The following is a 13,789-nucleotide window of genomic DNA, read 5'->3' as shown; positions in this document are numbered from 1 at the left end:
GTCAATCGCCCGGCCTCGCTGAGTGATTGGCAGATGGTATTGATAGCGCGGGTAATGGGAGAGACCAGGTGGAGGTGTAGAAAGGTGATAGGGGCGCAGGCGGACAGGCAGGAGAGGGAGGGAGCTCCACGGGTGGCTGCCATGGGGTATCGGGGGTCTGATGAATCAGCACCATGGAAAGAGTGTGTGGACAGGGGTACTAGCTTTCGATGTCCAAAACTGACTAGAATTCGAATGATTGACACTGAAATTACCCAAAAGGTAATCTAATTTCCTTTCATGAGAGGTCATGACTACAGCTATGACCTTTTGACCAAGCAGGCTGGGGCAGTTAGGGTCAATGTCAGCTCAGTTCTAGTCAGTGTTGAAATTCAGTCGGGGCACAATTATGGGCAATTATATATACATTTTAAGCTTTATTTAACCATATGAGTCAATTAAGAACAAATTATTATTTACAATGAAGGCCTGGCCAGTGACGACTCATGGTCAGAACTTCTGAAAAAATCACTTTTTGGGGCATCGAAAGGGGTACTATGCCACCTCCCTCGGTTTAAACCAGGGGTGAGAAACATCAAATCAAGCTTTCAAATGGCAACAGACCCAGATCTACCAACCAAAGCACAGAGTAACGTTAAAAGCATATTGTACTTTGTACCCATCCAAGACATAAAGATGGGAACACCTGACAATACCATATCAAGCCATTGACCTTGAATTGGCTTATTATTATTATACACCTCAAGTGGCATTAAAGGCTAGCCTGACTAGCATTATGTCACACAAGACACAAGTCTCCACCTAGAGTGGCTTCTTTACTAGCTATTCTATATAGTAGCCGAATAGCCTGGTCCCAGATCTGTTTGTGCCATCTTGCCAACTACACAGCACAAGCAGATCTGGGGCCAGGTTAAACTATTAATACGAGTCTCATCAGTCGTGGTCCAGCCCTGTGACACACTATTATACTACCATCTTTCCTCCTATAAGATAATCTGTCCATTTCATCTCCCTCTTCTACACCAAATGGGATTTTAATCATTGATGAGAGAATTATTCTGCCTGGCATTGACTAATGAAGGAGGTCCAAGACCAAGTTAGCATAGAAATGTGATTATTTCATCTCATTTCATTTCATTTAGAGAAGAAGAAAACAATTGTTCTCTGAAACATCTTTCATTTATTATATATCATATTTTCTCAATTTTGCATTTAAGAGGAAGCCACATTGTCAAAAACATTGCTCCCTTCTTTAAAGCAACATTTATTCTCTCCATAACTGTAGATAACCTACCCTATATGACATTTCAGCACACACTGGAAGTCAGCAGAACAATGCCTGCATTCTACTGCTGAAAATATTGAACTATTAAGAGGCTTTATCTCCACTGCAGCGCCGCATATGTTCTGCATCCCAAATGGCACCTAGTTCCCGGGGGTGATTCTAAAGAAACTGACACTTGACAAAAAAAGGAACAAGAACAAAACCACACAAAAAAACATTTCCCACCATAATTCTTCTTGGACCACTAAGACTAGGATATGCAATTATCTATTTCATAATTATTGTTATGTTTATTGATCAGATATTATGCATTTTACCACAATTTCTACAACTACCAATGCAAAAATTCTCAATACCGCAACAGTTTTCGAAGTCCCAAAAAATGATAAACAAATCAATTTCTAATAAAAAAAAATGTACATTGCTCACCTAATGAAAAGGCCTGAGTTAAACATAACACTGAAAACAAATATTTAAAATTAAATTTGGTAATTTATACAGTTGAAGTCAGAGGTTTACATACACCTTAGCCAAATACATTTAAACTCAGTTTTTCATAATTCCTGACATTTAATCCTAGTAAAAATTCCCTGTCTTAGGTCAGTTAGGATCACCACTTTATTTTAAGAATGTGAAATGTCAGAATAATAATAGAGAGAATTATTTATTTCAGCTTTTATTTATTTCTTCACATTCCCAGTGGGTCAGAAGTTTACATACACTTAATTAGTATTTGGTAGCATTGTCTTTAAAATTGTTTAACTTGGGTCAAATGTTTTGGGTAGCCTTCCACAAGCTTCCCACAATAAGTTGGGTGAATTTTGTCCCATTCCTCCTGACAGAGCTGGTGTAACTGAGTTAGGTTTCTAGGCCTCCTTGCTCGCACACGCCTTTTCAGTTCTGCCCACACATTTTCTATAGGATTGAGGTCAGGGCTTTGTGATGGCGACTCCAATACCTTGACTTTGTTGTCCTTAAGCCCTTTTGCCACAACTTTGGAAGTATGCTTGGGATCATTGTCCATTTGGAAGACCCATTTGCGACCAAGCTTTAACTTCCTGACTGATGTCTTGAGATGTTGCTTCAATATATCCACATAATTTTCCTTCCTCATGATGCCATCTATTTTGTTAAGTGCACCAATCCCTCCTGCAGCAAAGCACCCCCACAGCATGATGCTGCCACCCTCGTGCTTCACGGTTGGGATGGTGTTCTTCGGCTTGCAAGCCTTCCCCTTTTTCCTCCAAACATAACGATGGTCATTATGGCCAAACAGTTCTATTTTTGTTTCATCAGACCGGAGGACATTTCTCCAAAAAGTAAAATCTTTGTCCCCATGTGCAGTTGCAAACCGTAGTGTGGCTTTTTTAATGGCGGTTTTGGAGCAGTGGCTTGTTCCTTGCTGAACGGCCTTTCAGGTTATGTCGATATAGGACTTGTTTTACTGTGGATATAGATACTTTTGTACCCGTTTCCTCCAGCATCTTCACAAGGTCCTTTGCTGTTGTTCTGGGTTTGATTTGCACTTTTCGCACCAAAGTACGTTCATCTCCAGGAGATAGAAGGCGTCTCCTTCCTGAGCGGTATGACGGCTGTGTGGTCCCATGGTGTTTATACTTGCGTACTATTGTTTGTACAGATGAACGTGCTACTTTTAGGCGTTTGGAAATTGCTCCCAAGGATGAACCACACTTATGGAGGTCTACAACTTTTTTTCTGAAGTCTTGGCTGATTTCTTTTGATTTTCCCATGATGTCAAGCAAAGAGGCACTGAGTTTGAAGGTAGGCCTTGAAATACATCCACAGGTACACCTCCAATTGACTCAAATGATGTCAATTAGCCTATCAGAAGCTTCTAAAGCCATGACATCATTTTCTGGAATTTTCCAAGCAGTTTAAAGGCACAGTCAACTTAGTGTATGTAAACTTCTGACCCACTGGAATTGTGATACAGTGAATTATAAGTGAAATAATCGGTCTGTAAACAATTGTTGGAAAAATTACTTGTGTCATGCACAAAGTAGATGTACTAACTGACTTGCCAAAACCATAGTTTGTTAACAAGAAATGTGTGGAGTGGTTGAAAAACAAGTTAATGACTCCAACCTAAGTGTGTGTAAACTTCCGACTTCAACTGTACAGTGCATTCAGAAAGTATACAAACCCCTTGACTTTTTCCACATTGTTACGTTACACCCTTACTCTAAAATGGATGAAATAGATTTTTTCCCTCATCAATCTACACACAATACCCCATAATGACAAAGCAGTTTATTTATTTTTTGCAAATGTATAAAAACTAAAAAACGGAAATATCACATTTACATAAGTATTCAGACCCTTTACTCAGTACTTTGTTGAAGCATCTTTGGCAGCGATTACTGCCTCGAGTCTTCTTGGGTATGACGCTACAAGCTTGGCACACCTGTATTTGGGGAGTTTATCCCATTTTCTCTGCAGATCCTCTCAAGCTCTGTTAGGTTGGATGGGGAGTGTCGCTGCACAGCTGTTTTCAGGTCTCTCCAGAGATGTTAGATCGGGTTCAAGTCCAGGCTCTGGCTGGGCCACTCAAGGACATTCAGAGACTTGTCCCAAAGCCACTCCTGCGTTGTCTTGGCTGTGTGCTTAGGGTCGTTGTCTTGTTGGAAGGTGAACCTTCGCCCCAGTCGGAGGTCCTGAGCGCTCTGGAGCAGGTTTTCATCAAGGATCTCTCTGTACTTTTGCTCCGTTAAATCTTTCCCTCGATCCTGACTAGTCTCCCAGTCCCTGCTGCTGAAAAACATCCCCACAGCATGATTCTGCCACCACCATGCTTCACCTTAGGGATGGTGCCAGGTTTCCTCCGGATGTGACGCTTGGCATTCAGGCCAAAGATTCAATCTTGGTTTCATCAGACCAGAGAATCTTGTTTCTCATGGTCTGAGAGTACTTTAGGTGCCTTTTGGCAAACTCCAAGCGGGCTGTCATGTGCCTTTTACTGAAGAGTGGCTTCCGTCTGGCCACTCTACCATAAAGGCCTAATTGGTGGAGTGCTGCAGAGATGATGGAGTCTTGGTGGTTCCAAACGTCTTCCATTTAAGAATGATGGAGGTCACTGTGTTCTTGGAGACCTTCAATGCTGCAGACATTTTTTGGCACCCTTCCCCAGATCTGTGCCTCGACGCAATCCTGTCTCGGAGCTCTACGGACAATTCCTTTGACCTCATGGCTTGATTTTTGCTCTGACATGCACTGTCAACGGTGGGACCTTATATAGACAGGTGTGTGCCTTTCCAAATCATGTCCTATCAATTGAATTTACCACAGGTGGACTCCAATCAAATTGTAGAAACATCTCAAGGATGACCAATGGAAACAGGATGCACCTGAGCTCAATTTCGAGTCTCAAAGCAAAGGGTCTGAATACTTATGTAAATAAGGTATTTCCGTTTTTTTAAAAAATACATTTGCAAAAATATTTTACTACCTGTTTTTGCTTTGACATTATGGGGTAGTGTGTAGTATTGCTGAGGATTAAAAAAAATAAAAAATTGTGGAAAAGTGAAGGGATCTGAATACTTTCCGAATGCACTGTACATGTTATTTATGTACACATACTTGGATAAAATAACAAAAGATTAAGCCAAAATTACTGAAGTATACATTTTATATTTCCAAATGTTTCCTAAATATTGGTGCATTATGGTAATAAGCAGGTTTCGGAGATGAGAATCCATGTTTCTGTAATGAATGTTGCATAGTTTGCACTGAGGCCTATTAGAGATTCAGTAACCTAATACATCAAATTGTGTCATTTGTTAATCCCAAATGACTTGCATAATACTAAAATCACTGATCTTAATGCAATTGACTAAAACACCCCCCCCTTTTTTTTTTTTGCATAAGTACTGTAATTACATGCATGCATTTTGAAATGTCAAAAGCAACTTTTTTAGAAAAAGTAATTTCTCCAAGGTCTTTACCACCAATATTGGTGCATTAGGACGTGGATATGTGTGATTCTAAGGTATTTGAGATGTATTTCTACATTTAATGGGATCGTATGGGCAAATGGTATAACATGATATGCCTATAAAGTATCTAAATATGTGGGATATGGACCAAAAACTGTCAAACAACAGTATAGGTAAGTGCTAAAACAGGTACACGTGTCAAAATGGGGGATATCCTCCTTTACGTGGCGGGGTTGCTCTTTGCTGAAACACAAACTCCAGATTGTGGCTTTAAATAAATTAAATGGGGTTTATACAAACATATTTCTTGACAACCCCTACTGATGTTTTACAAAATATCTATACAATAGGTGTAAGCAGTGGTCCTAGTAAATAATTAGTTACCAGCACAGCACACCCATTGACTATACATTAGAATTATCTTATTACCATTAACGAAATTAAGGTTCCCATTACTGAAACGGACCTAAAGATTATGCGGTAATGAGAAATGTGTGTTTCGGTAATGAGAGGCCCTTAGTTCAATCTGCAAGTAATAGGAGACAGCCATTATGAGTCAGCAAACAATTGACCACATCACTAAAGCCCATTCACGCCTCCATGTTGGTAAGGTAATGGTTCCCGTAGTTATTCCCAATTTGAGCTTTTTAGTCATTTCGGTAAGGAGAAGGTCAAGTGTCGTAAAGGGGGTGTTTGAGAATAAGATCCTCATTCTGAAGGCATATAAGTGAAGAAATGAAATGAACTTGAGCTCATCTAAGGACTACTCCTCTAGATGATGCATCATGGGGGAATACAACTTTATTACATTTTTGGGGGGAGTTTTTACATCAACTTGAAAAAGTGTTACGATAATGAGAAACATGTCCACAGACACTGTCTTTACGTAATAAATATTATCACGTTAATGTAAACTGCAACTAGTATACCATTTTTATGATTTCTGGACAAACAACATTAACATATTTTGTGTTTCACTCAAATAAATTAGGTTTTTCTAAAGTAAAATTGTATGAAATGACCCGAGAATTCAATCTGGACGCATTTCGATAATGAGCATTTGGGGTGAAAAAGAAAAACATTCTGGAGAAAATGTACAAATTATTTAAAATAAGACATTGTGCCACAAACTAGGCATCTTAGTCTTCAGAATTATAGTTCATTGTTGCAGATGCATCATGATTTTCTAACTCCATTTGCTACTGCAATGGTTAAAACTGGTTTTATGAGAATCACCCATCCCTATTCATCCCAAATGGCGTCATAAATAGGTTGTAAAGCTAGGCCATAAAGCTGTACCTAAGGGGTTAATTTGGGATTTTACAGGTGGTGAGGCTATAGAGATAATTGCTTTTTCTATGAATTTAAAGAAGAGTTGACCTTCAGCTACATTAGTGGGATTTGGTGGAGAGTGGGCAGGAACACTCACATCTCATATGTCCAATATATTTTTTCTTAATGTGTAGTCAAAACAGGGACACAGGAGATTAATGGGACATTTAAGCACCCAACAAGCTGGATCTGACAGTGACCACATTACATTTTAGTCATTTAGCAGACGCTCTTATCCAGAGCGACTTACAGTTAGTGAGTGCATACATTTTCATACTGGCCCCCCGTGGGAAACGAACCCACAACCCTGGCGTTGCAAGCGCCATACTCTACCAACTGAGCTACAGGGGACCAGCTTTCAGTAATGTCCATTAGGCCTGATTGGAAGTAGCTTGCCATTGCTAGTTCTGTAGCCTACCTGTCTGTGCAGATATTGATAATGACTGGAGAAAAAAAAAAACAGGGAAATTGTGTTCTCTTGTGTCACCTGGAGGCAAAATACGGGACTCACCTGTGCTCCCTCGGTGTAGTTCTTGACTCGAGTGTCCAGATGGCGGTGAACCAGCTCTCCCTCCGTGTCGATCTGTTGCAGGAGCCGCTTGGGCTGAGTGACTTCCTCCACAGCAGGTCCCCGGCCCCCCTGCTCCTCCGCGGGCTGCCATTCCCACGTCTCTCCTGCTTCTCTATCGCTCACCGAGCTGCTCCAGCCTTCAACCGGGCAGATAAGGCAGGCAGCCAGAGAAAGGGGACGAGAGGCAGGGTGATCAATCAATAGGGCTTTTGTTATCGTGAATGATGAAATGTCAGTGCACGGACAGCGGGCGACAACCAGCGATTGGCACGCTGTTATCGCCGGGATGGACTATTGTGATGGTGGTGTTGTGGATGCCTGCTGCAGTCTCCCATGAACGTGATTTACTGCGTAGGCTGCCACTACAGAACCTTGGAGCACAGCTCGGACTCCATCTCTAAGGCGGCAGGCGCGCGATACCGGGGTAATTGTTGATGAAGCAAATCGAACCGCGTCGCTCTCATGACAGGGAGAAGCTGCAAAATGGGACTTAAATAGCTCGGAATAGCTCAAAATAACCCGTTAATAATGAAGGGAAAGTTATAGGCCTAAGTATAACGGGAAGGGTTACATTTGCGGGAAGAAAGCGCGGCTTTAACCCCCCCCAGTCTCTTACCTGTCACGGCAAACCGCGCACTCACTGCAGCGAACACCAGGCATCGCACCGCCAGCATGATGCTCACATAGTCCCCGGGATTTGCATGGAGCAACACCGTTGAATAAACAAAAACAAAAAAAACTATTGGTGGATCAACTGCAGGTGACAATTACAGAGAGCCGCGGGGGACCCCTTTAACGATGTACCCACATCTCGACCAAGAACGGGTTCTCTATCTAGAAAAATATATTCTGACAATGTTATTCATCCTCCAATAAAAGGCTAGAAAAAACGTCATAAATTATGGATAAAATGTGTATCACGACTGGCAAAGCCGGGGTAGACTATAGGCTAATACAGGTACCTATTGGGAGTGACGCTGCGCTGTTAAATGTGATCAGTCTTCCTTGGCTCGGAGTTGCTGGAAACATTGAACTGGAGCGATTGCAAGCGAGGGGCGTCGAATCCGCTTTGACTAGAACACGTGGGACTCAGTGCTCCCTCCCTCATCTAGCCTACATTTGCGCATTCCTGTCAGGTGGCAGCGGTCTCTTTTTCGGAAAACGCAAACTGTAGATTCAGTGCCAACATTAATGTCAGGCAGCTGTATCCAGCACACCTTAAGTATCATAGTAGTAAGGAAAGTCATATAGGTGTGAGTGCAGTTTGACACCCGATCTATGCATTGGCGGACAGCGCCATGTGCTGAAATGGTCCGAGCTCCATAGACACTGGGCAGCACTTATGGACAGCAGGCGTGGTGTGGAAATGTTTCGAGCCCCATAGAGACCGGGTAGCATTGAACAGCGGCCTGGTGCTGAAATGGGACAGACCCCTAAATTGCATATAGGGATACCTGTGTGGGCAGACAAGACATGGTAACAGTGGCAGCATAGCCAGATGAGAGGCTGAGGTACATACACATATCCCTACAACATACTATCATAGTGTACCAAAAAAAAACGATGGCCTCAACCCTATTTGCAGTTAGCATACTTACCCCAACCCCACCTCTCTCAAAACAATCCAGCTATAAAAATCTGATAAGATTAACTCATTTTCGAAATAAATGGAAATTCACATCAATGCAGTAAAGTGTTCACCCCGACACACATTTAAACATTCTTCATCCTAATAATGGAATTAGACAAGAAGGTTAGGTATCAGATTTGTCTGCGTCAACTGTATGAGGGGTTGACATAGTGGTGAGCTAAAAAGGATGCATCGACCGACCCATCGCTGCCCTTCACCAAGCTGAGTCTACTCTCAGCACTTAGATCCGTCTCCCCAGAGTCCTTCTCATTTGCCCTACAAACCCAGTCAGCATAAATACCTGCAATAGATAGAGCACAATACTAGAAACTCATTTACAGTGGGGAGAACAAGTATTTGATACACTTCCGATTTTGCAGGTTTTCCTACTTACAAAGCATGTAGAGGTCTGTAATTTGTATCATAGGTAGTAGCCTTCAACTGTGAGAGACGGAATCTAAAACAAAAATCCAGAAAATCACATTGTATGATTTTTAAGTTATTAATTTGCATTTTATTGCATGACATAAGTATTTGATACATCAGAAAAGCATAACTTAATATTTGGTACAGAAAACTTTGTATGCAATTACAGAGATCATACGTTTCCTGTAGGTCTTGACCAGGTTTGCACACACTGCAGCAGGGATTTTAGCCCACTCTTCCATACAGACCTTCTCCAGATCCTTCAGGTTTCGGGGCTGTCGCTGGGCAATACGGACTTTCAGCTCCCTCCAAAGATTTTCTATTGGGTTCAGGTCTGGAGACTGGCTAGGCCACTCCAGGACCTTGAGATGCTTCTTATGGAGCCACTCCTTAGTTGCCCTGGCTGTGTGTTTCGGGTCGTTGTCATGCTGGAAGACCCAGCCACAACCCATCTTCAATGCTCTTACTGAGGGAAGGAGGTTGTTGGCCAAGATCTCGTGATACATGGCCCCATCCATCCTCCCCTCAATACGGTGCAGTCGTCCTGTCCACTTTGCAGAAAAGCATCCCCAAATAATGATGTTTCCACCTCCATGCTTCACGGTTGGGATGGTGTTCTTGGGGTTGTACTCATCCTTCTTCTTCCTCCAAACACGGCGAGTGGAGTTTAGACCAAAAAACTCTATTTTTGTCTCAGACCACATGACCTTCTCCCATTCCTCCTCTGAATCATCCAGATGGTCATTGGCAAACTTCAGAGGGGCCTGGACATGCGCTGGCTTGAGCAGGGGGGACCTTGCGTGCGCTGCAGGATTTTAATCCATGACAATGTAGTGTGTTACTAATGGTTTCCTTTGAGACTGTGGTCCCAGCTCTCTTCAGGTCATTGACCAGGTCCTGCCGTGTAGTTCTGGGCTGATCCCTCACCTTCCTCATGATCATTGATGCCCCACGAGGTGAGATCTTGCATGGATCCCCAGACCGAGGGTGATTGACCGTCATCTTGAACTTCTTCAATTTTCTAATAATTGCGCCAACAGTTGTTGCCTTCTCACCAAGCTGCTTGCCTATTGTCCTGTAGCCCATCCCAGCCTTGTGCAGGTCTACAATTGTATCCCTGATGTCCTTACACAGCTCTCTGGTCTTGGCCATTGTGGAGAGGTTGGAGTCTGATTGATTGAGTGTGTGGAAAGGTGTCTTTTATACAGGTAACTAGTTCAAACAGGTGCAGTTAATACAGGTAATGAGTGGAGAACAGGAGGGCTTCTTAAAGAAAAACGAACAGGTCTGTGAGGGCCGGAATTCTTACTGGTTGGTAGGTGATCAAATACTTATGTCATGCAATAAAATGCAAATTAATTACTTAAAAATCATACAATGTGATTTTCTGGATTTTTGTTTTAGATTCCGTCTCTCACAGTTGAAGTGTACCTATGATAAAAATTACAGACCTCTACATGCTTTGTAAGTAGGAAAACCTGCAAAATCGGCAGTGTATCAAATACTTGTTCTCCCCACTGTATATAGTCTACTTTATCAATTAATATTGCGCTTAGGAAGCACAGTCAATCACATGATATGTTGTAACCCTCTCGATCATGAAGTGTACTTATTGTGTGTGACTGGGTTAGAATCCTTGTCTCCTGCACACAAGACTGTGTAAGCCCATTGAGCTAAAGTGGGGCTGGGTGATAGTATTTCCAGGTATACCGATATGGATTTTCACAATACCGTCTCTAATGATATGTTGATACAGTGCTACATAAATTAGTTCTACAAATTGGACTACATCGCTGTCAGTTCGGTCCTAGCTTGGTTGAGTATAAAACAAACAGAATGGAGAAAGCCTATTAACACCACATATAATTCATTTGTTGCCATCCTAGGGTCACTCCCATCATAGAACATATTTGAACTTTTATTATTCAGAAACATAAAACACCATCAAAATCCGCCATACAGTCGAAAATGAGAACTGTTGGCCATATCCAAGATAAAGCCTCCAAGCTATTACCTCGGGAAGCTAACGCAAGTCTTCAAGTTTCAGGCAAGGTTAATCATAATATGATTAATTGAACAACCTGTTACATTTCAACCCCTTATGACCTCCTCGCAGAGACCCACAGCATTGGGTGACTCACAGCACCAATGTTACTAACTCGTTTCAAACCTGGGTCTTCTGCGTATCAAAAGACTAGTTATCTCCCGAAGCTAGCTCAGCAGACGAACTGTGTTGTGGCACCCAGGAGACCCGGGTTTGACCCAGTGACATATGGTTTGAACCTAGTCACTCACATGAGCAAAGCAAAACAAGTCTAAAAGTATACTAAAGCAAATATATCTATTTTAACTTAAAACCAACATGAGACATTATGCATTCACATTGTGAAAGGCTGGAAGCTGCAAAACTAAAGCACATTTTTTAAAACCATTCTTCAGTTTGAGATAACGTCATTTTCAACATAATTAGTGAAGAAAAAAAACTAAATACTCAGCTGGAATCAGTTCGCACTTGGACAAAGACACTTGGAAATACTAACACAATCAGGCAGAAAATGTTGCAAACATCCATTTCACTTATCAGTCGTTTCTGGGACATTTTGTCGCAACTTTTTAACTCTGAAAAAAGCACACCTCAACTGTCTGGAAGTCTATATCGGCCCAGAATATTTTTCAAACGGTTGTCAAAGGAATATATATGGTGGAGATCCCATCAGTAGTGAGTGCACTATGGCAAGCCCCCATATCCCTTTCACCCATCCAGTCCATTTCGTTGGATCTCCTTCAAAGAAGCCCTTTCAGGATTAATCAGAGTTTCTGGCCGGGGCTGCAGAGTCCTGTCGAGTCCTTCACTCACTTAACTCTTTAGCCCGGTCTGATCATCAACACCGGGCGCTACTGGGAACCGATCCAGATACAGCACTTAAACTAATTGAGTAATGCCCCCTCCTGCAGAGACTCATTACATTCTCAATACCGTTGCTTGTTCCCGGAGATTGCTGCTGAAAGACAAATGTCTGCATGAGACAAAATATGGCCTGGGTGCTTTAAGTATTAAAGGATCAGGGATGGGCCCAGAAACACAAGGCCATAGGATCCTCATCAGGTCCTCGTAAGTCAGTGTTATAAGGATGTAATTGCGGCATTCTGCAGTAATACATCATGAATAATCTGCAGATTTTTGGGTAGATGCCTGACAAATACGAGCTTCAACGTCAATGTTATTTAGTTGTGATGTTTGTTGTGATGTCTGTTCACTTTGTTTGACGAGTTCATATGTAAAACCACGTAGGTCAAAAAGTTAATGTATTGGGACTTCGATGGGTTAAGTAACCAACCCTCCTCCCGTCATCACTGAGTCAGTGCTGAGTCACTTCTAGACTTTGCATCACAGTCCTGGAGAACGCTAGAGAGGGGTCTGGTGGCGGGGTGAGGGGCTGCTGCAACACAGAGCACAGACGCGACTCATAGCTGGTGTCGTGCAGCGTCCAGGTGCTGCAAGGTCTCTGTAGCAGCTCCAAGTCCAGCTGCTGGTGGTGGCTCCCCTCTGGGTGCGGGAGGGAAAGGGTGGAAGGGGCGGAGGCGGCGGCAGGGGGGCCGAGGCGGGACATGAGATCGCATTCCCAGTCTGAGTCCGAGTCGGAGGGGGTGGCCAGGTCGGGGATCAGGGCCGACTCGATGCAGACGGAGGAGAAGGACTGGGAGTGGCAGGGGTTGACGTCCTGGCTGGAGGGGGGGCAGTGGGTCGGTCTATCTGATGGGTGGTGAAGAAGCTTGGGAGGGAAAGAAGCGCTGATGTTTGAAGTCACCGTGTTGTGCTGCTGGAGAACACCCCCGTCCATGAAGATGGAATGATCCGTAAGACCTGAAGGATTGCCTGTGGACTGTAGAGGAAGCCGGGGGAAGCTCATTGTATAAGAGCGAGCGGATGTGGCAAAAACATGGTGGTTTGTACCAAACACTTCCACTGGGGGCCAACTGGTTATCTTGTCTACCTTCAACGAAGGACATATTGCATGCCCCAGGCCAAAAATGGGCACAGAGTGACAGTGGTTGGCTGCTTGGATGCCCACCCCGTGCCCAACTTTGTTTATGCTCTCTTGTGTCTTTGTTGGCACCAGTGATATTCCCTTCACTTCCAGCTGATCTGGGGTTGGTCTTTGTTCTACAGTTCCTAGTTCTTTGGGCAGGGAGCAGACCGTAGCCACAAGCTCATGTCCATTGCCAGTATATGTCGATGGGATTAAGGGCTGGTGTTCCTTCCTTGTCCAACCAGCACTGTTGAAGTCCCAGATGGGTTTTGATTTGTGACGGTTGGCCAGGGAGGTCCTTCTCCTCTTGCAGGCCTTGGGGTCAGGACTGACTGACCGGCTGCGTTTATTTTGGTTCTCTGCAGTGCTCCAGAGCCGAGGAAGGGAGCGAGACCGACCTCGGACAGTCTGAGGGATTGGTTCCACCTCTGTGGATGCTGACAGAGGGCTGTCAATCTTCATATCTTCCTCCTCTGTGGGATGGTGAGGAGTGGAGGGCTGAAGCAGGACCTGGGGGCTGAGGACCGGGGGCTGAGAGTAGGGGCTGTCGGGTTGGGACAT

General features: G+C 43.5%; 1 protein-coding gene across 4 annotated transcripts in view; it reads right to left on the bottom strand.

Annotated features, from left to right (window-relative positions):
• LOC123484358 (disintegrin and metalloproteinase domain-containing protein 11-like) overlaps nucleotides 1-8,162 on the bottom strand; it is a 53,117-nt gene extending 44,955 nt beyond the window's left edge. For all 4 annotated transcript variants that reach the window (XM_045214597.1, XM_045214598.1, XM_045214595.1 and 1 more), the window contains exons 1-2: nucleotides 7,758-8,162; nucleotides 7,082-7,278 (exon numbers count right to left, since the gene is read on the bottom strand). In XM_045214597.1, the coding sequence (XP_045070532.1) occupies nucleotides 7,082-7,278; nucleotides 7,758-7,815 (255 nt within the window). In that variant the 5' untranslated portion in view covers nucleotides 7,816-8,162. The remainder of the gene's footprint in view (nucleotides 1-7,081; nucleotides 7,279-7,757) is intronic.
• Between the last annotated feature and the right edge of the window lie 5,627 nt (nucleotides 8,163-13,789).

The sequence above is a fragment of the Coregonus clupeaformis genome, unplaced genomic scaffold (assembly GCF_020615455.1).
Source record: "Coregonus clupeaformis isolate EN_2021a unplaced genomic scaffold, ASM2061545v1 scaf0282, whole genome shotgun sequence".
Taxonomy (NCBI): Eukaryota; Metazoa; Chordata; class Actinopteri; order Salmoniformes; family Salmonidae; genus Coregonus; species Coregonus clupeaformis.
This window is presented reverse-complemented; position numbering and strand designations above follow the sequence as displayed.